This window comes from Semicossyphus pulcher, unplaced genomic scaffold (genome assembly GCF_022749685.1).
Source record: "Semicossyphus pulcher isolate SPU_LCO1_2020_fin unplaced genomic scaffold, fSemPul1.0.p SCAF_5, whole genome shotgun sequence".
Taxonomy (NCBI): domain Eukaryota; kingdom Metazoa; phylum Chordata; class Actinopteri; order Labriformes; family Labridae; genus Semicossyphus; species Semicossyphus pulcher.
The window spans coordinates 1,751,282-1,775,765 of record NW_027211726.1 but is presented as its reverse complement, the minus strand read 5'-3'; the positions used below and the strand labels follow the sequence as shown (position 1 = coordinate 1,775,765).

The window sequence follows — 24,484 nt, the reverse complement described above, 5'->3', positions numbered from 1 at the left end:
GCTTTTTTAAATGTTTGATTTTGTTTCTGGCTGAAATATTCTTTTATTTTACCCCTCTAGGCCTAAAACGTTATTTTAGTGAAACATCTAAGAAATAAGGAGGGAAAGTATCTCTTTGGACAGAAGGTTTATTTTTTATTACTCCAGGTAAAAAGCTGATTCAGGATAGAAACAAATACTTAAATAAAGTAAATCAAAATAGTATTAAAGAACTTTCCAACACTGCAAGCAGCTTTTAAAGTTAATTATCTACAATATATGTGCTGTTGTTATTCTAATAGGCAGTTTGTTTGCATCTATCCCTTATACACTCTATATTTTATATTTCACGTATATTTGATGCTCTGCACTGACATTTTGGAGCAATCTGGCAGTAGAGATGTTTGTCCTCAGGTAGAAATAAAGACACCTTCGTTTGTGTGTGTGTTAGGATGAGGTGTGATCGCCCCCCTGGCCATGGGTGCTGTCCTCCACCCTCACATCTCCTCAGGGACAGTAATTAACCAGCAGAATGAAACCACGTCTGTTTTTACGACCTGGAGCTTTATTTTTCAGCAGCTCTCTGAGGCTGAAACATTTTAAACATTTACGGCTCCACAATCAGGCGTTTGACCCGAGAGCTGCAGGCTGAGGCTGTGACATGTCGTCTCTGTCGCAGGTCAAATGTTTCACCGGAAGTTTCAGACATCATGCAGACTTTAGCGATCATCAAGCGCCACAATCCCATCAAGAATTCATGTGTTGAAGTATCTAGTTTATACCCACATTTTACAGCAGATTCAAAACTGATTTTCATCTCACGTGGCACATCGGTGATCAATATGAAAACAACCTCTGTGGCTGCACTTAGAGGATTATAAATGTTTTATTCAGTTCATTCTGTCCCTGAAAGATTTAGAGAGGAGGAAAACAGTGGCTAACAAGCTAACGTAAAAAAACAACAGGAGCTCGGAGCTTTACTTTATTAAACCTTTATCAAATCCAGCGCTTGGTTGCCTACAAACATAAAAGGCAGCAGTTCAGATGCGTTTCATCAGAGGGGACAGAGTTACAAAGATGTATGTACAGATTTATCATTTTATTCCCCTTTTAAATACAAAAAGACAAAGGTATCCTTTATATATGGCATTTACATCGTTACCTTTAGTCAGCACAGCGTTCATGCGTTCACACTCAGCTGTGTGTGTTAGAAAAGTTCTTTTTAAGGTCTGACAGTAAAAAAACTGAACATCTGATACCTTGAATATGATCAGGCTGGTGGTTCTTGACTTAAATTCTGTCTCACACACAAAATCAATACAGACCGATCAGTTTGTGATGTTTGATTTACACAAAGTACAGAAGTGAAACTATTAAACTTCCATAATGATGATTTAAGTGAAGAAATATGTGATTGGAGGAGTCTCATTATTTCTACAGGGACAATAAACATGATCAAGATCACTGTAAATGAGCCAGAACCACATTCTGTCCTCGTGCAAAGATGGTAGGCACTTGACTTTAGGGCTGACATGCTTGGACGATTATATAATAAGCTTAACAGAAAATGATCTCACAATTATTTAAATATTGCTTTTTATTTCTGCTCAAAAAAATAACATTTATTTTTTTTATTTAGTCTTTTTAATGTCAAAATGTTTATTGGGGCCTTTAGAAATTTTAATTCTGCTATATTTTATATTTTGTGACTCAAACAATCTTCAATTAATCAAGAAAACGTTTGACAAATTAATTTATCTTGAAAATAACCAGAAGTGACATCAGGAGGCTGTTTTAGAGAAAGAAATAAAACTGAGTGAAATCATTTGATAATTCTTTCTGACAAATATTCAATGAAATAGAAAAAACACTGAATGTTTAAAGTGATAAATGTTTTAGTAAAAATGCACTCATAATGAATTTGATACCAAATGTTATTCATGTTATCTGTTTTGGATCGAGGTACCTGACAGACAGACACACACTTTAATCTTGTTGTCTTGCTGCAAAAGTAGAAACCATCACAGCGACTCAAACCTCAGAAAAAAACATCATCCTGTCAGTTAAGAACCACCAACCGCAGAAATGTTGCCCTTATTGCCCAAACATCCCAGAACAAACTGTTGTGTTGCACAAGACCTCAAACCGTCCATAAACTTCTTATCCACTTTTTTTTTCTTCTTTGCATTTCTTTACACAAAAAGTAACAAATTCATCAAACAGTATAAAAAATAACAAAGCATAACGGTACTCTTCTTTTAGACGAGGACGAGGACGAGGACGAGGACGAGGACGAGCAGCGCAAACATGGAAACCAGAGCCGAAGACAAAGACGGATCAAATTCTTAAACATGTTTGACTTTTTCATTTTTACAGGAGGAGATTCAGTTGTTTGCAAACTGTTTCCACTTTCACGTACAGAGTATGAAGCTAAAGTCTGCAGGTTAGCTTAGCTTAGCCTAAAGAATAAAAGCACTGGAAACTGCTAGCCGGGTTCTGTTCTTCTTCTGTATCGAACAAAAATCCACCTAAAATCTCACTGATTCACTTTGTTATCTCTCGTTTGTTCATCCGTACAAACATCCAAGTGAAAAAGTGATGATTCAGTGTTTAACGAGATTTTATGCAACAACTATATAGTATCCAACTCCTCCTCCTTCTCTGACTGCATCTTGTTCTCTTTATAAACACACAAAATATTCAGGTAGTACATTTGCTGAATATGTGAACGATAAATCTTCAGTTCTTTGATTGTCCATATCTGTGTTTTATATTTTGACGTTTTGTTGCATGAAACTGATGAACTCTTATTCGGAAACGCAAGGTTTAGGTTACAGGAGACAAATCCTACATTTCCCATGATGCCTTGTAAACTGCTGATGTTTAAAATTGTTAACTTTGACCCTTTAAACTCCAAACAAATCAAAGCGTTTTGATTTGAATGAAAAGATTTGACACACGATATGAAAAAAAACAGAGACAAGAAAATAAAATGACGTTTTTTGGTCGGAAGAAAAAAGCAGAAGATTTTTTACAAACTGTTTTAAAAGAAAAAATTGAATGAGTCATCGATTATTGTGTATATTATTATTATTATTTTATTATTTTGGCAGTTATAATTTCTGGGAATCTGATATGATTTGTGATAAATGAGAAACTGTTTCCTGCAGGTTTATTCTGTACAATAAAAAAATCTGAGTATATTTTTCCATAAATATATCGTATCAGGACAGAATATTCTGAGTGTATACTACGAGTGAAGCTGATTGGTCCACTGAACTGAACACAAATAAAAAACAATACAAAATATCAAACTGCAGGATGTTTTTTTTCTTCACTGCGAGCCTCATTTTTTTTTTTACTTTTACTTTTTGTTCTCAAAAGACAAACAAATACAAAATTATAAAAAGTGACAAAAACAAAATATCTACAAAGTGATATTTACAACTATTAAATAATCCCCGTTCAAAACAAGAACATGATTTTATATTAAAAAAACAATAAATCTGACAGAAGCTACATGAAGTCGGATCTTTTTCCTGCTCGATTCCATATACCTCAAATCAGCGGCCTGATTCCAGTTGTTCTTACTGTTAGCTTGTATTAGCTTACATTTTGTCCATTGTCTGCATAAAGTGTGCAGAAGAAGCACTAAGCACTTCCTGTTTGCAGTGTGCCCTTTGTAAAGACAACTATCACTGGATGACTTTGAAACAGACAAAAACTTAAAAGTTTATCTGCTGAGATAATGATGTGCTTTGAATGTGTAACTCACACGGATTGTAAAGATCACGTCTGTGTGTGTGAACCAGCACCTTACTTCCTGTCCTTACAAAATAAGAGCGGTAAAACAATCTTGTCACATAAGCCACGTCAACTAAAAACTGTTTCATTTTCTTTTTAAAATATTTTTAATTAACTTAAGTTATATTTTTTCAAAATCCAAAGATACTGAATTTGGAATGACAAAATAAAGCTGCAAATTCTGACTTTTGAGAAAGTCAACAGGCTAGATTTCAAAATAAAGGCTTGAGAAACAAACAGTTTGTTGCAGCTGAAATGAGCCTGTTGTTGCCACCAAAGGCCAAAACTACAATCTGTTACAACCTTCCAGCTCCTGTTTAGATGTTTTATTTAAAAAGCCTTATTATTAAGCTTTTATTATGAGGGGAAGGATGTTGTTTCCTTTAGAGCCAGATCAACCAACGTTTCTCATCCATGTTTCAGAAAGTTCTCTGCTTTATCTCTTAATTGTCCAGAACATAAGATCCAACTTCTCGCAGCAGCCGTCAGCGCTGACATCTAAACATCCAGAGTACGTTCCTGTTTTCTAACTCTCTACACGTCATCGCATTTCAAGAACAACACAAATATACAAAAACAAACTCCACAGAGACGATAACAGACAGCGGGAGCTTCAGGACTCGGATTTCAGGTGTGTTCAGGTGTTCGTCCTGCTGCAGCTGCACAGACACAGCTCATGATAATGCTTCAATTTTAATGAAGGTTTTGAAATGTAATGCGTCTGTATCTGTGCAGCCCTGCAGCGCCACCTGTAGGCTGAACCTGTTGAACATCCTGAGAGCTGAGACGACCTGTGTCGGTTTGTTTAGGAGCTAAAACGGAAACAAACCGTCCGTAAGGAGACGTGAACTCGTCTCTCATCGTGTCGTCGCAGCTCTACAGACCTCCCGACAGCCTCCTGCCCCCACGCTTCATTCAAACTGTACATTTTCACAATTAAATATTAAAACGCAGCACTGTTTCTAAGTGCAGTGTGCTGCTTTCTCTGCATCCGACTTTTATTTTTAGAAATATTTTCTTATATATTAGGACATTATCTTCTGAAGGAGAAAATTACTGATTAAAATCTTTTTTCAGGTATTTTTATGGATGTTTTTTTAAATTGTTACTGTCCAGGAATCTTTTCCAGGAAGATGAGTTGTGTATTTGTTACCTGTTGTAGTGAAGATGGAGAGAAATTCCACGTTTAAACACCTCTTTAAACCTCAAATTAATCTCAAATTGTTCTGTTATCCATCGCCCCTTCCTTCTCTTCCTTTATAATCACCTTGGTCTCTTCACACTCCTTCTGATTGGCTGATAAAATATTCCGCTGTCCGTTGTCGGGCAGGTAGAGGCTGCCTCTGAGATGAAGAGGAGGAGGAGGAGGAGGAGGAGGAGGGGTGGTGATGCTGGTGGCGCCCTCGCAGCGAGGTGTGGTTGCCGTGATGATGGTGGTTGTGGTGGTGGGAGGAAGGGGGAGGAGCCGGCGGGTCGCGGAGAGACGGTGGGACGGCGGAGGCCTTGATGGGGACGATACGGGTGTCCATGACCTCACAGTCGACCTGCATCATCATCTCGTAACCCTGAGAGGAGTTATACAGGCTCTCTGAGGAGGGAGAGGACAAACAGGAGGGAAAAAGAGTCAAATGTAAAAAGAGAAGGACTGAGGATGCAAAGTTCTGGCTGTGAAACCCTCCACAAACGTTCCTCGCTCCACTTTCCCAGCTAAGTTTTGGGTTAGCTGACATGCAGAGAAAACAACGTCACAAAGCCAGCAAACCAGCAAACCAGCTCCCACAACCTCACACATCTCTATGTTCCAGTTTTATCCTGTGACGGACTCACCGTTCACGGACATGGCCGGCATCACCAGAGACATTTTCGGTCGGCTGGTTTTATTGTGGCTGATGGCCGGCAGCAGCAGGTGATCCTGCACAGAGACAGAGACACACTGGTTTAATTACCGGCTTTAAAGTAACGTTATGTGACACATTTATATTTTCTTTATCTCCCAACTTTCACTGTAAACTGCAACAGCTCTGAAACAAACCATCTTTATTTAAATGAATCTAAAGAATAAAAAAACAGAAAATGTAACGAAGATCAGACGGCTACAACTTCCTGTCCCACAATATGAAAGGACAAGGCCACAGACGAGCTAAAGGGAGGTCAAGTTTGTGGTGAAATGCAGAAACTCGTGTCGTCATACCCGTCTGAAAGAGACGACGTAGAACGTGTCCTCTCGGCGGTCGATGGCGTCCAGGAAGTCGCTGTAGGTGACCTCAGGACCAGGAAGCACCTGCAGCTGGCTGCAGACACAAACAACGACATGTTACAGGTTGTTATTATTAGGATCTAAAACAAACTGAAACACAAGATATTTCACTTCCACGCACATCTTTTAATCTGGGTACACGCCTCATGTACTCTTGCTCAAAGCTTAAACATGTAAGTGTCATAAAGCTGCACTGTTAGTCGATTCATTGATGAATGAACCTAAAGAATATTAAACTATTTTGATATTCGTTCAATGGTTTTTGTTCATTTTTAGTGAGAAAAAACGTCAAATATTTACTCGTTCCCGCTTTTTCAACCTCAGAATTTGCTTGTTTTTTTTTGTTATTTACGATGTCTTTTAAGAGTATTTGGGTTTTTGACTTTTAGTTTGACAAAAGAAGCAGTCCGAAGATATTGAATTTAGAATGACAAAATAAAGCTGTAAACTTCGACATTTGAGAAGCTTCAAATGGCTAGATTTCAAAATAAAGGCTGGAACACGTGAATTAATAAACTATCATTTTAGCGTTTTTTAAAATGATAGTTTTCATTAAAACATTAAATTAAGAAGATCATCTACAGATTAATCAATAAACAATTGGTGAAACATCGTAAAAAACTGACGGCACCCCTGTTTCCCCTCCCCTCAGGTTAAGAGTCTGGGTGTCATCCTCGACAGTACTCTATCCTTCCAATCACACATCAATAACGTCACCCGGGCTGCTTACTTTCACTTACGTAATATCAACCGTCTCCGCCCCTCCCTCACTCCCCACACCTCTGCTATTCTTGTCCACAGCCTCGTCACCTCCCGCCTCGATTACTGCAACTCCCTTCTCTTCGGCCTCCCCCAGAAAGCCCTCCATAAACTTCAGCTTGTCCAGAACTCTGCCGCCCGGATCATCACCAGAACACCTTCTTCCCACCACATCACCCCCATCCTACAGCAACTCCACCGGCTCCCAATCAACCAACGGATCACCTACAAAATCCTTCTGTATACTTTCAAATCTATGCACAACCTCGCCCCTCCTTACCTCTCCGACCTCCTGCACATTGCCACTCCATCCCGCACCCTCCGGTCTTCCTCCTCCATCCACCTCACCGTACCCCCTGCCCGCCTCAGCACCATGGGGGCCAGAGCTTTTGAGCCGCTCTGCTCCCCAGCTCTGGAATTCCCTCCCACCCGACCTCCGAAACTGCTCCACCCTCCCGATCTTTAAATCAAATCTCAAAACCCATCTGTTCCGCCTCACCTACTCTCCCCAACTCTAAGCACTGTCCCTCACCCGCTCCTAATGTATTTTATCTGGTCTGTTTTACTCTTGTTTGTGTTTTTTGTACAGCGACCTTGAGTGTCCTGAAAGGCGCTTATAAATCAAATGTATTATTATTATTATTATTATTATTATAAATTGCAGCTCTAATATCTATGAAACGGTGCGACTGGAGTCAGAATTTAACGGAGGTTATAAACATTTATTATGATATTAAATGTAGCATTACTTTCCTCTCTGTCTCAATAACAGAATAATGATTTGCAGTTATCATTATTAATTTGTATTATTCTGTTTTCTCCCGTTTTCTTTCACGCAGCTGACAGAAACAAACGGCTTTACTCGTTTCGGTTTCTCTTCACACTTTAACTGAAACTCATCTAACGACTGAATGAGCCGCTCACAGGAGGAGCTAAAGAGTTCAATGTTTTCAGGTGTGTGTTTCCTTCTTGTGTCCGAGTGTGATGACGTGTTTACCTTTCGATGGAGCGGTGAGCCTGGATCGGCAGGTATCTGGAGAAGTTTGTCTTCCTCAGCTGAGCTTTCTGCAGGAACACAGAAAGATAAAGTTTCTAACTTTTTGTCGGACAGAAACTTTGCAGCAAAAACTCTCTGATGTATGAAAACGGGCTTCAGAGAAGAGAGACAGGAGATGAGCTCCACTGCACCTGAGCGATCTTGGCTTTCTTGGCGGTTTTCGGTTTCCCTCCAGACTTCTTCCTGTCGATCTGATGTCGGTGAACCCAACCTCGCAGCTCGTCAGCCAGCCTGAGAAACATGAAACAGTTCAGCTTCAGAATGCAGACACGGAACCACAGGAAGAGGAAGCACGCAAACATGACGTCACTTCCTGTTTGAGAATTAAATTTAAACCGCAGTATCACGATTTTGATGAGGAGGAGGAAGAGAAGAAGAGAAGAAGAATGAGGAGAAGGAAGAGGAGGAAATGAGGGAGGGGAAGAGGAGGAAGAGTAGCAGGAGGAGGAAGGGGAGGATGAGGAGAAAGAGAAGGAAGAAGATTAGGCAGAGAAAGAGGAAAAGGATTAGGAGGAGGGTGGGGGGAAGAGAAGGAGGAAGAGTAGGGAGAGGAGCACATGGAGAAATAGGAAGAGGGGCAGGAGGGGGAAGAGGAGAAAGAAGAGGAAGAGGAGAAGGAAAAGGAGGAGTAGGAAGAGTAGAAGGGGAAGGAAGAGAGGCAAGATGAGTAGAAAGAGGAGGATGAGGAAGAGAAATAGGAGACAGGAAAGAGGAGGAGGGGGAGGAAGAGTAGGAAGAGGAGTAGACGGAGGAAGAGGGGTAGAAGGGGGACGAGAAGGAGGAGGAAAAGAAAGAGGAATAAAAGGAGGAGGAGGGGGAAGAGGAAGAAAAAGAGAAAAAGGAGGAGGAGGAAGAAGAGGGGGAGGAGGATGACGTTGATAAACAAGAGGAGGAGGAAGAAGGAGAAGAGAAGGAAGGGGAGAAGGAGGAGTAGGAGGAGGATCAGTGTTCTTGTTGGACTGACCGCAGAGACTCGGAGCGGTTGAACTGTCTGCAGTCTGACGAGCTGAAGTAACGGTCGATGTCCTGCAGCACCAGATCCTTCATGTCACTGAACACATCACTCAGGTTCCTGCAGACACACACACACACACACACACACACACACACACAGACACAGACACAGACACAGACACAGACACAGACACAGACACAGACACACACAGACAGGTTAGGATGCTACAGAGACACATCCAAACACATTTCCTTAAAGTCACTGTTTGAAGCAGACGTATGAAGACGTGTCAGAGAACCACTTTGTCTGCACGTCTCTCTGCTCGTCTTTCTTGATCCACCTTTGACTGTGTTTTTTTTAACTCTGTGTCTCACCTGAACTGATACGACTCCGCAGCCTCGTCTCCTCCTTCCTCCTCCGTCTCTGTTCTGTCCTCCGCTCTGCTCGGAGGCGGAGCTGCTGCTTCCTGCTTCTGCCGCTGCTGATGTTGTTGTTGTTGTAGTTCGATCTCCAGCAGTCGTCGTCCCGTGTACGACACCACGCTGTCCTGCAGGCCCGTCAGCTTCCTGTCTGTGATGCTGCAGTGAAGAAGAACAGACGGCTTTCAGACAGAGAGCTCCAATGTTTAACATTTGTATATTTCAGGACTGATGCTGATCTGATTTAATGGTTCTAACATCATCACAGCAAAATGACGATAATGAGCTCGTGTTATTTTGCTTTTTTAAAACAAAACTCAGGATTTTCAGGTAAGATCCTTGCAGTGCAGGATATTTATGAAGACTTTTGGACCCTAAATTAACATTTTTTAATAGTGTTGTCTGTTAGGAGACTTGTCTCTACCAGCTGCAGGGGTATACAAACAGGCTATGGACCTTATCTCACTTGTAGTGCAATTGTAGTGGGACTACTTTCAGCGGCGGATTAATCCCCATTTGGTTCTTGAGTGAGTATTTGGAGCAGCAGTGTGTGTGGTCACGGTAAAGAAGGAACATGTTACACGGTGTAACAGTTGCTCTCTGATGTGTCAACAGAGCTCTATGGCCCAGAGGAAGAAATGAATCAGGCTGTGATACACACAGAGAGAATTCGCTAGTAGATACAGCTGCTGTTGGTTTTGGTCTGGCTGCGCAGAGGTGCAGTGGTTAGCGCTGTCGTCTCACGGCTGGAAGGTTTGAATCCCGGTTCAGACGTAGCGGGCCTTTCTGTGTGGAGTCTGCATGTTCTCCCCGTGCATGCGTGGGTTCCCTCCTGGTACTCCGGCTTCCTCCCACAGTCCACAGACATGCTCGTTAGGTTCATTGGTGACGCTGAAATTGCCCGAAGGTGTGAGCGTGAGCGTTAAAGGTTGTCTGTGTCAGCCCTGTCCAGGTGTAACCCCGCCTCTCGCCCAATGACAGCTGGGATAGGCTCCAGCACCCCTGTGATCCTGAACAGGATAAGCGGTGTAGATGATGGATGGATGCTTTACCCTTTTTACTCTGTTTCCTCTCTGCTGCATCTTCTGTCCTCTTAGCTCCATGCTGACTGCAACTTTATACTGTCTTGCTGTGTCGGCCATGTTGTTTGTGTTCTTTTAGTTTAATACCACTAAGTTTCCTGTTGTTTATTTATTTTTTTAAAGATTATTTTTTGGCATTTTATGCCTTTATGATAGAGAGAGTGTATAGTGTCTGAAACAGAGGAGAGAGGGTGGGGACGACACGTGGCAAAGGGCCGACGGTGGAAGCTGAAGTCAGGGCCGCCGCATCGAGGACCGAGCCTCTGTACATGGGACACATGATTTAACCGCCGAGTTTTTGCTTTTTTTTGTCAGAGCAGTGCTATATAAATAAAGTTATTATCATTATTATGAATATTATTTTGCCAGCTCTTCACTGATTTACTGTAAAAAGGTCCGTATTCAGTCCCTGACAACAGGAATAATAAAGTTTATTTATATGAACGTTTGTTAAAAGTTAGAAGTTAATGCTACGTGTGTTTTAAGATGCTGAACAAAAAGAGACAATAGAATAAAAAATAAAAAAATAGAATAAAAAGTGTTACCTGACGGGTCCGAAGCTGAAGGTCATGAACAGCAGGACGGCCATGACACACACGGCTCGCTTGTTGCTCGCCGAGTCGCTGCCCTGGAAAACACAGAAGGGAAACTTCAGCTGCATGAACACACACAGTGAATGGGTGAAAAGACGCACTTGAAATACAAACATATTCTCTGTGACTCCTGATTTACAGGATTGTGTTTGGGTAAGGTTGTTTTTAATCATCATTCCTTCGTTGTGTCTGCACTTCAGGGATGGGAACATAATTAAACGGTGTATTTGCATGCTCGTGTGATCAGGATTTACAGGTTTCTGCAGTTCAAAGTGGATCTTCCTGTCTCCTGTTCAGCCTGTTGTTTTTAATTAAAATAAACTCAGCAGCCGTACTGTAAACCCCTCTGTGTGTGAAATGAGCTGCAGCCAGTGTCTGCAGGGAAATCAGCAGGTTTCCTCCTGTAATCACAGCTCTTTACAGGTTTCAAAGACTGCACAGGGATGTGGGAACCCTTTCTTCTTTGTTTATTGATTCATTTAACTATAAAGGAAGGAATCTCTCTCTTTCTTTGCATAATTCAAGGCAGCTTATCTAATCCACTTCACACTTGGCGGGTGCAGTTTGTTGAGAGAAAGGCTCTGCTACAACGAGCTTTATTTATTTATTCATGTTCTGGTCTGTCATGTGTATGGAAGTGCACCAGTAGACTTCTTCAGCCGGCAGCGAAGACACCAGACTCTGTTGACAAAAACATCCAATTTACCTTGCAGAGTTGCTAGTCTACCTGTGCGTAAATACTTGTATTATCATGTGACTTTGGTGTTTAAATTATTAGCTCTGCTCCAACACTATGTTTGTGTAACACTCAAAAACACAAAAAAGCTAAATAATCACGCAGAATCAGCCGTTAAATCGCTCTCTTCAAAAGACACCAGACTCCATTGACACAAACAGTAATTTTACCCCCAGACCTGCAGGTGTGGCTTGTCTACCACTGACTCGATCTGTTACAATATTGTGTGTTATACAAATAAGTTGCATCCAAAGTAAAACTTTTTAAACCAGAAAGTCACACGACAAAACAAATAATCTATCAGATCAAGGTCAAGGTTCACCAGAAACTTGTCTGTTCTGCAAAGTAAAATTAGTGTTTTTGTCAATGGAGTCTGGTGTTGAAGAACTTTGTCTCTTTTTCAAACTTGCTTTGTCTCCATACTTTTGGAGGTTAAAGGGAAGTGATTGGTAAAAGAAGGTGACAAAGAGGATGAGAGTCACCTCCTCTCTCCTCTCCCGCACCTCCTCTCTCCCATCCCTCACCTCCTCCCTCCTGTCTCTCACCTCCTTCCCGGCCAGCCTCTCCCTCAGCGCCTGGTTCTCTCTGCGGAGACGTTCGTTCTCCTGCTGCGCCTCCCTCAGCTGAGCCTCCAGGTTCTGCAGGTACTCCTTCTTCTTCTTCCTCGACTGGCAGGCCGACTCCCGGTTCTTAATCATCCGCTGCTGCCGCTTCAGCACCTTCATCTGCACGAGGAGGAAGAGGAGGAGGCAATTAGGTGGAGTGAACATGCAATGATGATTCAAAAGAACAGGAAAGATGGTGGATGAAGAGGATGGTGTTGCAGAAGGTTATAAAACATGAAAAGAGGGAATAAAGGAGGAGGAACATAAGTTGAACAGGTGTGTGATATAATCCACAGGCCTGAGGGGAAGTGAGTGTTGTTATATAAGAGGTGTCAGATGAAACTCTGAGCTTCTGTCTGATATTTCTGCACCTCTCATCCTCCCTCTGATGTAACAGCCGCTTTTATGATGAGTAACGTGACAGTTATTTTATCTTAAACGAACAGGTCTCTGCAGCTTTGGTGACGACAGTCGTGACTGTTGGGAGTTTTAAATCTTCCTCAAAGAACTAAAGTAAACTACTTTTGCCTTGTTGCTGTAGCTTAGCTTGCTTAGCTCGCTAAGGGCTAACTTCAGTGTAGAGAAGCTTAATTTAATGTGGAGTAACTGTTAGCTTAGCTCGCTACATTTTACAAGTAGTTTACTCAAGTCCCCAGTGGGATTTGCTAGTTCAGAAATGGACAAAAAAAAGATTAGAAAAAGTATCTTTGTTGCAAAGAGAAAAACTTCATCACTGACGGAATAAAAAAAGTGTTTGCATGTTTATGTCTCTCTATTGTTATGATATTGGTGTGAAAACTTGAAAATCAATAACATGTAACTAGACTACGGCAGATTTACTCACATCGATGTCGTTGGAGTTGTTGCAGGGTAACGCCGTCGACGCCGGGACGATGGGTTTGCTGGCGGGCGGAGCTGCGGGGCTGGAGCAGTGCTGGGGGATGCTGGGAGAGACGGGCTCCATTTTGACGATGGCCGGAGCCGAACCGAGGCAGACGGACTGAGACAAGACGACTGGAGAGGAAAGAGACAGGAAGAGACGGATATTACTGCTCTGATACTGCAGGAGACACAGGTTCGATTCCCTGATGCTGCAGAATTATTAAAAGGTGACATGACGCTTCCTGCTTGTAAAATTCAGGAGAAAAAAAGACGTCAAACTTGAAGTAAAACTTGGACTCTGTAAGACTCTGTCGGACTTATTCTCTGCTGTGGTTTCACTTGAATGCTCACATTAATGCTAACAATATAAGCAGTGCCTATGAACGTGCTCGAAGTTAGCCTTTACTGTGAACTAGCCGATGTTTACGTGCTTCTGTTTAGCCTGCTAGCATAATTCTGTTAGCCTGCTAGCATACTTCTGTATCACTTTACATTAACTCCTTGATTCTGACAAGTTAGCAGGTCTATAGTTAGCATAGCAAGCTATTGTTCTGTATGGTTTCAGGCTACATTCACCTTCAGGTTGCCCGAGGCTAACAAGAACTCAGTCTTTGGTTTAAGAGGTGCTCCAGTCATGAATGGAAGCGCTGGAGGTCGGGTTTGTATGATAGATGGAAAGGTTTTTGTGTTTTGGACTGTTGACAAAAGAAGCGATTTGAAGATGTCATTTTGGGCTCTTGATTATTGAGCATGAGCATGTGAAAGCAAGAAGAAAATAAAGCATCGATGCTGTTTTATGTAACACTTCCAGTTTGATGTTCCTCTGTCTCTCCATCCAATCACAAAGGAGGAGAAAGTTGCCTCTCCCGACCACATGACACGAACAACAAACAGCAGACATTTACATATGAAAACAGCCCGCCCTTACCGGGTCTGGTCTGGTCCATGGAGGGGAGGCCCTGCAGTATGAGGGTCTTGGCGGGCGTAGGGGTCTGGGGGACGGGCAGGGTGGTGACACACACCGGTCTGGGCTGGATGGGGGGTTTGGCGCTCAGGATGCTGCTGGCCTTCAACGTGGAGCCAGGTAGAACTTCAGGTGAGAGGAGACAAACATCACATGTCAGACAGGATGAGGACTTTAAATGATCACATGATTACGCCTCAGTGCTCCGTGTGAAGTGGAAGTGTTTCTGTACTTTACAGAACAGCAGGACTCGCCCCGCTCACTCGAGGAGTTCCCACAGCAGATGGGACGTTTACAGTTAATCCCTGCATTGTGTTGCGTCTGCCCCGGGGTCTATGTACAAAATAATACCTCCCTATGTGAAGGCTCTATCAGGGGGTAAATTGAGAGTTTTCCCCTTCAGGCCCCAAACAGACAGCTCGATCTCTTCTCATCACCCTGACTGCAAACTCTCACACGAGAACAAGAAGACCCCGAGATACTCGAGCTGTCGACCCAGGCGGAGGCACAGGTGATAAAAGAACAAACATTTCAACAAGGTATCTTCACAAATCAGAGTGTTTAAGCTCCTGTGAGGGGTTTTCAGCTGGTTATGAAATGACCCAGTGTGGCTGTAAACCTCTGTTGGTTTCACTCATCAGCTGTTGAACATACCTGCAGCCTGCGTCTGCAACCCGCCGATCACTGCAGGGATCTGTGTTGTTAACGGCGTCTGTAGCTGCGTCTGTTGCGGGGGTACGGCCGATGTTGCCACCGTGATCTCCATGGACCCGAGGGGAGGAGACAGCACGTCTCCGTACATGTAGGGAGGAGTTGGAGGGTTTTCACCTTTAACTGTGATCTAGAGGGAGAGAAGACGCCTTCAGATCATGATGTCTGAGTTTCTACACCATACATTAGTCTAATAATGGATCTTTTTTATGTTTTGTGCGATCAAAGAGAGGAATCAAACCCTCATTCAGCTTTATTTATGATTATAAACGATACATATTTAAAGGTCTGTTGTAAATAGACACCTGTGGGTCTGGTGACGATGCAGAGCAGTCAGACCCGAGTGAGGACGCAGGAGAGAGAGGCTCCGACTTCACCTGAAACACTGGACACAAAAAAATAACAACTTCATAAATCGGAAAAGAAAAACTGCAGAGTTTCTGAGCATACTTTTTTTAATTTAAATTACGAGTTAGACTCGAGAAGAAACAGAGAAACGTACACATCTCCACAGGTAAGGGCTGAGCGATGGTCATTTCACTTTTTATCACAGGAGCTTCACCTTTAAAGACAAAAAAACACAAAGATGTCAAAACAAAGATATCAGGACCAGACTGAGGTTTTCTGGTGCAAATTAGCAGAAGCTGCTATTTGTATTGAAAATATAATTTAAAATGGCCTTAAAAGGATAAAGCCAGAAGCTGTAAACTGCAGTTAGACAAATGTCCTTAAGAATGTTTCTGTTTTCTGGAAGAGAAAACGCCTCCAAAACCCGAAAACTCGAGGCAAAGGGAGACCAGCAGCTCCTGTGTTCTGTGAGCTAAAATCAGTGTTTTTATGAATGGAGTCTGGTGTGTCTGCAGAGAGCGATGTAACGTCTGTGTGTGATTAAAACAATCATCTTCCTCTGTAACACAAAGGTCTATCTCTGTAGGGATCCTTTCTGTCATGTTCACAGAACTTAGAAGAACAATCTGAGCCTGTCAGTGGAAGCAACAAGAACTTTGGGCACATTTGCCCTCATGGATCACGTTGCAGCGATTAAAACTGTGTGCTGCTGGCTGAAACAATCTGCAGGAGGAATTCCAAAGCTTTTTGTACCGACTGGTCATTCAGACCGAAACATCTGCAGAAATAGGACCAAAGACCAAATTAAAGTCCCAGAAGGCTCCACATTAACTCTGCCCACAGGCTCCTTAAAGTTAAAGATTTGTAAGATGGAGTTAATGGTTAGCTTCAAAAGCTCATGGACAAAAACAGACTAACTGGTGAACACACTTAAAGTCAGGACAGAACCTGGAAACGGTGTAGTAAAGTATTTTTAGGCCAAAGACAAATTAAACAGCGATTACAACTAAAAAAGCCGATCCCAGCTGTCATTGGGCGACAGGCGGTGGTACACCCTGGCTTGATGACCTGTCAATCACAGGGCTGACCTATAGAGACAGACAACCTTTCACGCTCACATTCACACCAGTGAACCTAACAAGCATGTCTTTGGACTGTGGGAGGAAGCCGGAGTACCCGGAGGGAACCCACGCATGCACGGGGAGAACATGCAGACTCCACATGTCTGAACCGTGCAGCCAGCTGTATCACAGCCTGATACATTTCTTCCTCTGGGCCATAGAGCTCTACTGTTGTCCAAAAACAGAGCAAAGAGCAACTGTTGCACCGTGAAACATGCTCCTTCTTTGCCATGAACACGCACACCGCCCTGCTGCTCCAAATACTCACTAGAGAACCAAATGGGGATTAATCCGCCGCTGAAAATAGTCCCTTTACAATAGCATTCTTTCCTCCTGTTTGTTTGATACAATATACTCCATGTTATTGAGCTTTTTTAAACCGTAAGTCAGGTATGTTTGTGATGTTTTCAGATTTACCTTTTAAATAGGATTTATTGGTTATTGGAGGTGAGAGCCACAGACAGGAAGTCAGAAAGGATTGAGACATAATAAGAGATTTGTTGACAATAAGAAAACTATGATTATTTTTTATTATTAATATAATACATATTATTATTATTGAGTACTTTTAAACTTCTCAGTCTTTGTCAACGAAGTAAAATTGCTGAAAAACATAAAAAGGCTGCCGCTGTGAGGATGAAGCGTCTCGTGTTTCACAGACTTTTGAGGCGTGAGAGCAAAACGTTGACCCGAGGCAGAGTTCCCGGGTAAAGTGCCTGCCTGTGAGCCGTACCTGTGAGAAGGTTGTCGTCAAGGTGTTGCCATGGCGACGTGGGGTTGTCAGGATCGAGGGTGAGGACGAGGTCGTTGTCAAACTGCGGGAGGGACGTCATGGAAGGAAGGGAAAGAGAAGTAAAGAGAAAATCAGGTGGAGAATTAGGCCAAAACTTTGTGTGTGTGTGTGTGCGCGCATGTGTGTGTGTGTCTGTTACACTCAGCCAACTGACAAACAATTAGCCTGATTATCCTCTGACCCATCATCTGTACGCACTGAGAGTTAAAAGACCATGTCAGCGTGAAATGTCATTATGTGTAATTACTCAACTCCATTCTCACTTCTGTAAACAAAGCAGCCGGCGACACCCGAAGCCTTGTAAAGTCGCTCCCAGGGGATACATCGCCATCAGACGATGGCCGATGGGTTCAGAGATTGTATCCACACAATCATACAAGCAAACTTATTGAGGCAGCAGCGGTAAAGCAACTTCAATGTTCGTCAAAGTAAAATCACTCTTTTTTCCAATGGAGTCTGGTGCTCCGAAGAGAGCGATGTAAATGCTATTTCTGCTTTCAGAAAAATGTCTATTTCTGAGGGATTATTCCTGCAATGTTTCTCTCTGTAACCTGCAGCAAAACTCATAAGGTGAAATAATTGCTTTGCTTTTGTTCTGAACACACCTGTATGAACATCCCTGACCCTGAAACAACAACATTAGCACGACTAAAAACTACACTTTTCACTATTTAAGCGGCTATAAGCAAAAGAAAACAATCAGATCCCCTCAACAGTTACAGACACTAACAGAAAGGCAAAGATGCTTAATAAGGTCTCTAACGTCTACATCAGTATACAATCTTTAAACAAACTGGTCTGTGTGACGGCTGAGTGTTTGCATAGGAGGCCGAGCATCAGTTTCACTCTCAGTCCCGCACAGAAACAAGAGCAGTGAGCTGAGACTCTTTCTTTTTGTCTCCGTACCGAAGGTTCGAATTTCAGCCCTCGGCCCAGGTCTCCGTCCTCTCCCTCCTCCATGCTCTCACACTGGTACAGGCAGGCATCTGTGGGGAAGACGAGGAAACAAAACACACCGTTAGAGTGAGCAGAGAGAGAAACACAGAACTTTATCATATGCCTCTCTGGTTGATTCACATTCAGGTCGTCTTTATATTCCCACTTCCAGGAAACCAACAGATCTTATTTTTTACCATGGCCCTATCTGCCTTATTTCTCCCATCATGCTTTGCCTGATTTGATGATCTATAGGTCAAAACACGACTCTGGACTTTGAGACACACCGGGTGCACCGAGGCCATTTATCCAGTCCACATCCTGTTGAAGTCAGCAGGTGTGACTCGCAGGTGTATTAAAGCAGCACGCGGTTTAAACAAGCTAATATTTGCTCTGCATGTAGTGTACTGTAAGAAGTTTACGACATGATGAAGAAATATTGAGTTTTTTATCTAGGATTGTTTTTTTGTCCTGACATCAATTAAAGTTTTTAGTGTGTTTAAACCACATAAAGATGAAGAGAAGCTTTAAAAGGAGAGTTATGCTATTTCAATGCTAAACTATCGTTACATATTTTAGGGTTTAAATGTCTTACGGGTAAAATAAGTTTTGGAATCGCTCCAGTAGATTTCTTCATCTGCAACCAATAAAACGGGCTGTAAAGCTGTAAAATAATCCTTCGGAACAAATGTTCAAAGTGCGTCCACTAAAAGTTCTTGTTGTTTCCACTGACTGTGTGTGACAACATCACAGAAAGGATCCCTACAGAGATAGACCTTTTTGTTACAGAGGAAGATGATTGTTTTAACCACACACAGACGTTACATCGCTCTCTGCAAACACACCAGACTCCATTGACAAAAACAGCTATTTAACCGCAGAGATGATGGGAGTTGCTGGTTTACCTCTGCCTTCTTCAGTTAGTTGTTTTTTGGTTTTATTGTGTTACAGAAATATTGTGTTGGATCAGAACAAATGATTAAACATCTAAAGTCAAAGAAAACCACAAACTAACGTACTGATGGCAGACGTGGTACACCACCAACTCCCTCATTCTACAGCGTAAAATTAGTGTTTTTGTCAATGGAGTTTGGTTGCTATGACAAAAAAGACTTAACATTTTTTTCTGGTACAAAACAACAAACAAACAAAAATACCAAAATTCCCCTTTAACTTAGCTATGTGTAATAAAAAAAGTTACCTTTTTGAAGCTGCAGGCAAATTGTTAAAGTCAAATCCTTCAAAGTGTAAAAGGATAATATATATTAATTTATTCTGGAGACAGTGAAGCATTAAGGCAGAAAATCTTTAAAGCTACTGAGATCGTACTTGTTAGGATAAATGTGTTATAGTCGTAGAATTTGCTGATAATAATAAAGAGATAAAATAATCCCTTATACTTTAAAGGATCCAGTCTTGAAGAACAGAATAGCTAGTTTAATTGTAGATTTAATCGCCCTCGGTTCTTATGTGTTGTAAAAGTCTTTGTCTTTCATGTCTCTTGTCTTTATTAGCTCCTGCTGCCACACTGACCCAGTCCTCTCAAGTAGGGATCATTAAAGTTTAATCTAATCTAATCTAACAGAGTTTATGACCTGACGTAAGAAGACCAACAACAGGGCAGCAGTGGAGGAAGTGTTCAGATCTGAGGCCGAGAGGAAGAACGAGCTGCTCCCCGTCCTCCAGCGTCACACCAGACATCCAGAAAAGAGACGCTGCGCAGAGACACCCTATCCACCCAACTCCCAAAGACACACTGAAATTACCCATGATGCACCAATGCAAAGATGCACAAAATTCAGGTACAGGTTCCTAAAATTAATAAATAATTGTGATTATAATTTTGGCCACAATCGTGCAGCCTTATTGTCCATTATAGAGAAATCTGATAAATTATTTTTTTATACACTATTGCGCTGAAAAAGGTGACAAGAGTGAAGCATGTTATTAAGATATTATTAGAGTTGGAAAATGTGAATTTATTAGTTATTAAAAGGGTTATCGGGACGCCTGAAAAAAAAAATGGATAATGTACATCATTATAAATAAATCGTGAATAAAAAAGTACAATATATCCCCTCCCCCTACAAGCACACAGCAGCTGTGTAACACTCCACCACTGCAACAGAGAACTTTTGTGAAGCAGACAGCAGGTGGTGAATCTCACTGATCCTGCTGTTGGACAGTCAAATTAACTTATCGCACTTGAAGCGGCGGCTGGTCACCTGCACAGGTGGCTCACAGTGAGAAAAACAGTCACAGCCAACATTTAGAAGAAGATCCTCCAAATCCATTTTTAATTTTAAGATCATAAAACGACGAGATCTTCGACAGGAACATTTTGTTTAAGCAGCGACGGCTAAGAGAACACGTGTATGCACCTAACTAACACTATGAATATGAACATGACAAAATGCACATTTAGATACAGGTCTCTATGATTTACTCTATTTCTCAGGGACAGCACACTTTATAAACATTGCTCTAAATATGCCAAAATTAACCAGAAGAAGAGGTTACATCAGTTGTATCTCGCCATGTGTGAAGCCTAAAATCAACCTGAAATACAGAATAAAGTTTAATGTAATTATCATGATTTAAAGAATGTCGCAGTAACAGCTTCTTCTGTTTGGATATCTTGACTTAGGCCTTGTTAAGGTATTATTTTCTCATTAAGACATGTAGAATATGCCGATATTATTCAGGTTTAAGGAGTATTTTCAGCACATTATGAATCTTGGATTCTTAGTGCAGTTTGTGACACACAGCCTCGTCTTACTTTTACATCCTGCCTTTCACGCTGTAAACAAACCAACTAACCAACAATTCTCAAGGCTGGGTTAATCCATGTTTGTGTAAATGTATTATAATTAGCCTTGGGAACAGCTTAAACATGCTCTTTGGACTGTTTATGTTACTGTTAGACTATCGAGTCTAAGAGGGAAAGGCACGATGTTTCCGGACAGGTGACTTCAGGTAAGCAGGCTGATTTTCCAGCTCTGATGAACTTGTTTCTCATGTTTATCTTTGTTGTGGAGAGAATAAAAAAAACTGAGGGAACAGCCAATCCGGCTTCGAATTTTAACGATTGATAGTTTAAGCTCCTTTTGATCAGTTTATGATCAAGAATAGAAACTGTTACACCCCCATTTAACAGCATTTAGGAGGTCGTCTAGTGCTGTGGTTCTCAGCTGGTGGGTCGGAGCTGTTTTCAGTGGGTCGATCGAGGGATGTGTGCTTGGAAAAAAAAAAAGGCTGTGCTGCGCTTTTATTTTGAAGGACATAGCTACCTTTGATACATGCAGTAGTGTAGTTTAGTCACACTCCGTGTATTCACCGATTAGGCAATCCCAGCTGCAGCAACATTCTTTAGACTTGATGAGCCCGACAAGCGTTGCATTTATGTTAGAGGGAATATTTTCCTTTAATGCACTGCCACCATTTTGGTTGACTATTATACTGTTGTCTTTTGTGATGCTGACCTACTGTAAGTTTTGCCTCAGGTCCAAACTGCACCTTTTTTTATTAAATATATTTGAGTGGTTGAAACAATCTGAAATTTGTGTCCAGATTTGCCATTAAGGAGGAGGTGGTGGGTCCTGAGGCAACACCAGCTAAGAACCACTGGTCTAGTGGATATTAAATGACTTCTGTCTGTCGAGGGTTTTCACCAAGATGAGATTTAATGCCTTCGTCCAAACTCAGCGTGATAAACTAATTACTTTCTGGACTAACCTTCTTGTTGTGGAAAACATGGCTCATATGTTGGGTTGGATGATGATAAACAAAATCCCCTTTTTTCTACACATTTTCATTATGTGAATATAATTCACACAATCACCAGTGTCTACTTAGTTTTCAGCATATGATAAACATAACACTTTACTTATTGGGGACTGGTCATTGTGAATATTTCCCAATCACAAACTGACTGAAATGCAAACAAAAACATCCACTTACTGCAAACATTTCCTTATATTACTAAGTAAAACAAGCTTCTTCGTGCCCCATAAAAACTCATCTGTTTGTATTTTGAGTTCATACATACTGTACAACCTGTATAAACACATGGACATGTATTATTAGACAGGTACAGGCTCAGACCCGGTAGGTTAGTGTTGCTTATAGGAGAAAATGTGCAAAAACTGCAGCCAGATGAGAGCGTTTTAAAACAATACCTCCCACACTTACACCACGTAGAAGCCATATTTTATATCCAGGTTGTTAAGATAAGGTTTTAACAAGAAATATGTGAACATTTGGACATAAACTGCGGGTATTGCAAAGTGAAAGGAAGGGAAGAGTGGATGTGTGGTTGTTTTAATGTGTGGTCACGCTTACACCCACTGTGTTAAAGATAAACTGACATATCCGGGTCTGCTGACTAAGGAAGCACACGCAAACGCGCTGGAACCGCGTGCAACGTATTTCTTCCACACAATTTGACCCATTATTCATCAAATAAAACAATATCTGTCTGTAAAAAGGGTTTAACAGGGGATATTAGCCGTTTGAGATGTTTTAACGCCACTGCTCCGCCTGCACGGAGGGAGGCTGAGGGGGCATCCGCACCAGCTGGTTATCTCACCCGGTTAGCATCGCTGAAATATATGTTTATTTTCCGTTATAGATGCGTTAAGTGATAACTCACCCCAGTCTTCGCTTGTCAGGAGGTTATCAGCGAAGAAACGACTGTCCAAATCAGATAATAAATCCGTACTCATAGCCACAAAGGCGGTGTGTTTGGAGAGCGGAGGGCTGCAGTCAGATAGCGACGTGATAACAGCTAGCTAAACAAACACAGACACAATACGGCCGCTAAATTTAGCATTAATGTACCTGTGTGATGTCAGGTAAGGATGTAGGTTATAACTCAAGCAAATGGTATATTTCAACCGTCCAAAATGTGTTATTTGTATTCAGTTAGTCTCGCCAGACGGGCTATCAGTTCTACCCTTCGCTTCGCATATGACAGACAAGGAAACGCACATCCCGGAAAACTGCCGCCCACTTTTGAAAGAGCAGCCAATGACAGCAAAGGATTATGTGATTGACGAGGCGGAAAACCAATCAGATGATTGAGTGGGTGCGATTGGGGGACTATTCATCCTATTGTTGTGGGTGATGAAGGGAGAGGGTTTTAAAGGTGATTTGGCCCAATCAAAAGAGCGTATTTTGATGGAAGGGAAAATGTGTCCAATGAATACAAAGGAATTCCGGGTTTGCGTTATATTGACATGCGCGCTAGCCAATCACGGTGTATAAAGATATAAAAAGCAGTTCGAGTGAAAATCACGTTGATTCAAGCGTTACGAAAATAACACTGTGTTATGTAAATAAATACGAGGAAAAAGAGGAAGCTGGTTCACACAAATAAGAGCAGTCGACATTAAAATCCTCAAATATACTCTCTTGCTGTTAGGACTGTTTTTTTTTAAACCTATTATTGCGAGTGGAGTAGAAGAGTTATTACATAACTCCAGTGAGGGGCGTATGAGGACAGGCTGAAACACTGCCATCATCCTGAACCTTTATGTTTTACACTGTAGTGTAGTTTAAATTCATAAAACACAACTTGAGGATGTAGCAGGTGCTGTGTGAACAACAGTACATAATTAATATTTAATTAGTTGAGCAGAAAAGCTTATGGGATTTGCTCCTCTTGGTTATTTGGGAGTAAAAGCAGATGTGGTTCAGAAGATAACAGCCAATAGATACAACTCCTGGGCCAGCCACTGCATCTGTTTCATGAACACTGATGTAAATTATACAGAAAGAGCTCACCCAGTCAGGCTGTTTCCTCCTGCGTCTTTATGCTGAGCTAAGCTAATTTTGCGTAATAATCCAAAATATTGGGATTTTTCAGCAACAAAAAGGAGAGACTGGGGACTGTAGAGAAACTGATGAATTGCTGCTCAGTTTTTTAAATAAGAAATGTGCTGGAGGCATAATTAGTTATTGAGCTGTATTTTTGACAAAACCTTTTTTCTTCTGCGTTTGGATCCTTGTGTGTTAAAGTGTTAAACTGCAAATTGTTTTATTCCTCCCACGCAGTAGCTATTTGTTGTGGGTGATACATGTATGCACTCATATGTGTGCACTAGAGGAAGTAACAATGACCACAAGAACACAGAGCTGTGAGGAGGATGTGTATTTTGGTTTGAGAAAGTCCCAGTTTCCAGCCTAGACTAACGCAAAGGTCAGACAGTCTAATACATTTCAGCCTGTGTGAAGATGAGGATGAACGTCTTCAGCTGCCTGTTAGCCTTCATCCTGCGCTGTCATGTCGCTGCAAGTAAGAAATTATAATACATTTAAAATTACACATCTGTTACTCTGTTCACATTTTAAAATACATTTTCTTATTACTTACATTTTATGCCACTGGCCTGTTTCCTGAAACTCAAAAGTACTGATCCGAGCTATAATTAACACCTTAAATAATAAGCTAGATAAATAAATGATTCATAATGTTGCCTACAT

At 41.7% G+C, this 24,484-nt stretch overlaps 1 protein-coding gene across 1 annotated transcript; it reads right to left on the bottom strand.

Moving 5' to 3' along the window:
• Positions 1–948: 948 nt before the first annotated feature.
• atf6b (activating transcription factor 6 beta) lies at positions 949–22,950 on the bottom strand. Its single transcript, XM_069681689.1, has 17 exons — positions 22,653–22,950; positions 17,972–18,051; positions 17,006–17,087; positions 15,306–15,365; positions 15,109–15,188; positions 14,747–14,933; positions 14,057–14,218; positions 13,091–13,260; positions 12,187–12,366; positions 10,858–10,940; positions 9,186–9,389; positions 8,821–8,928; positions 7,988–8,087; positions 7,797–7,864; positions 5,975–6,074; positions 5,611–5,695; positions 949–5,371 (listed from the first exon to the last, which is right to left on the bottom strand). The coding sequence occupies exons 1-17, from the start codon at positions 22,723–22,725 to the stop codon at positions 5,061–5,063; spliced, it is 2,133 nt and encodes a 710-aa protein (XP_069537790.1). The 5' UTR covers positions 22,726–22,950; the 3' UTR covers positions 949–5,060.
• Between the last annotated feature and the right edge of the window lie 1,534 nt (positions 22,951–24,484).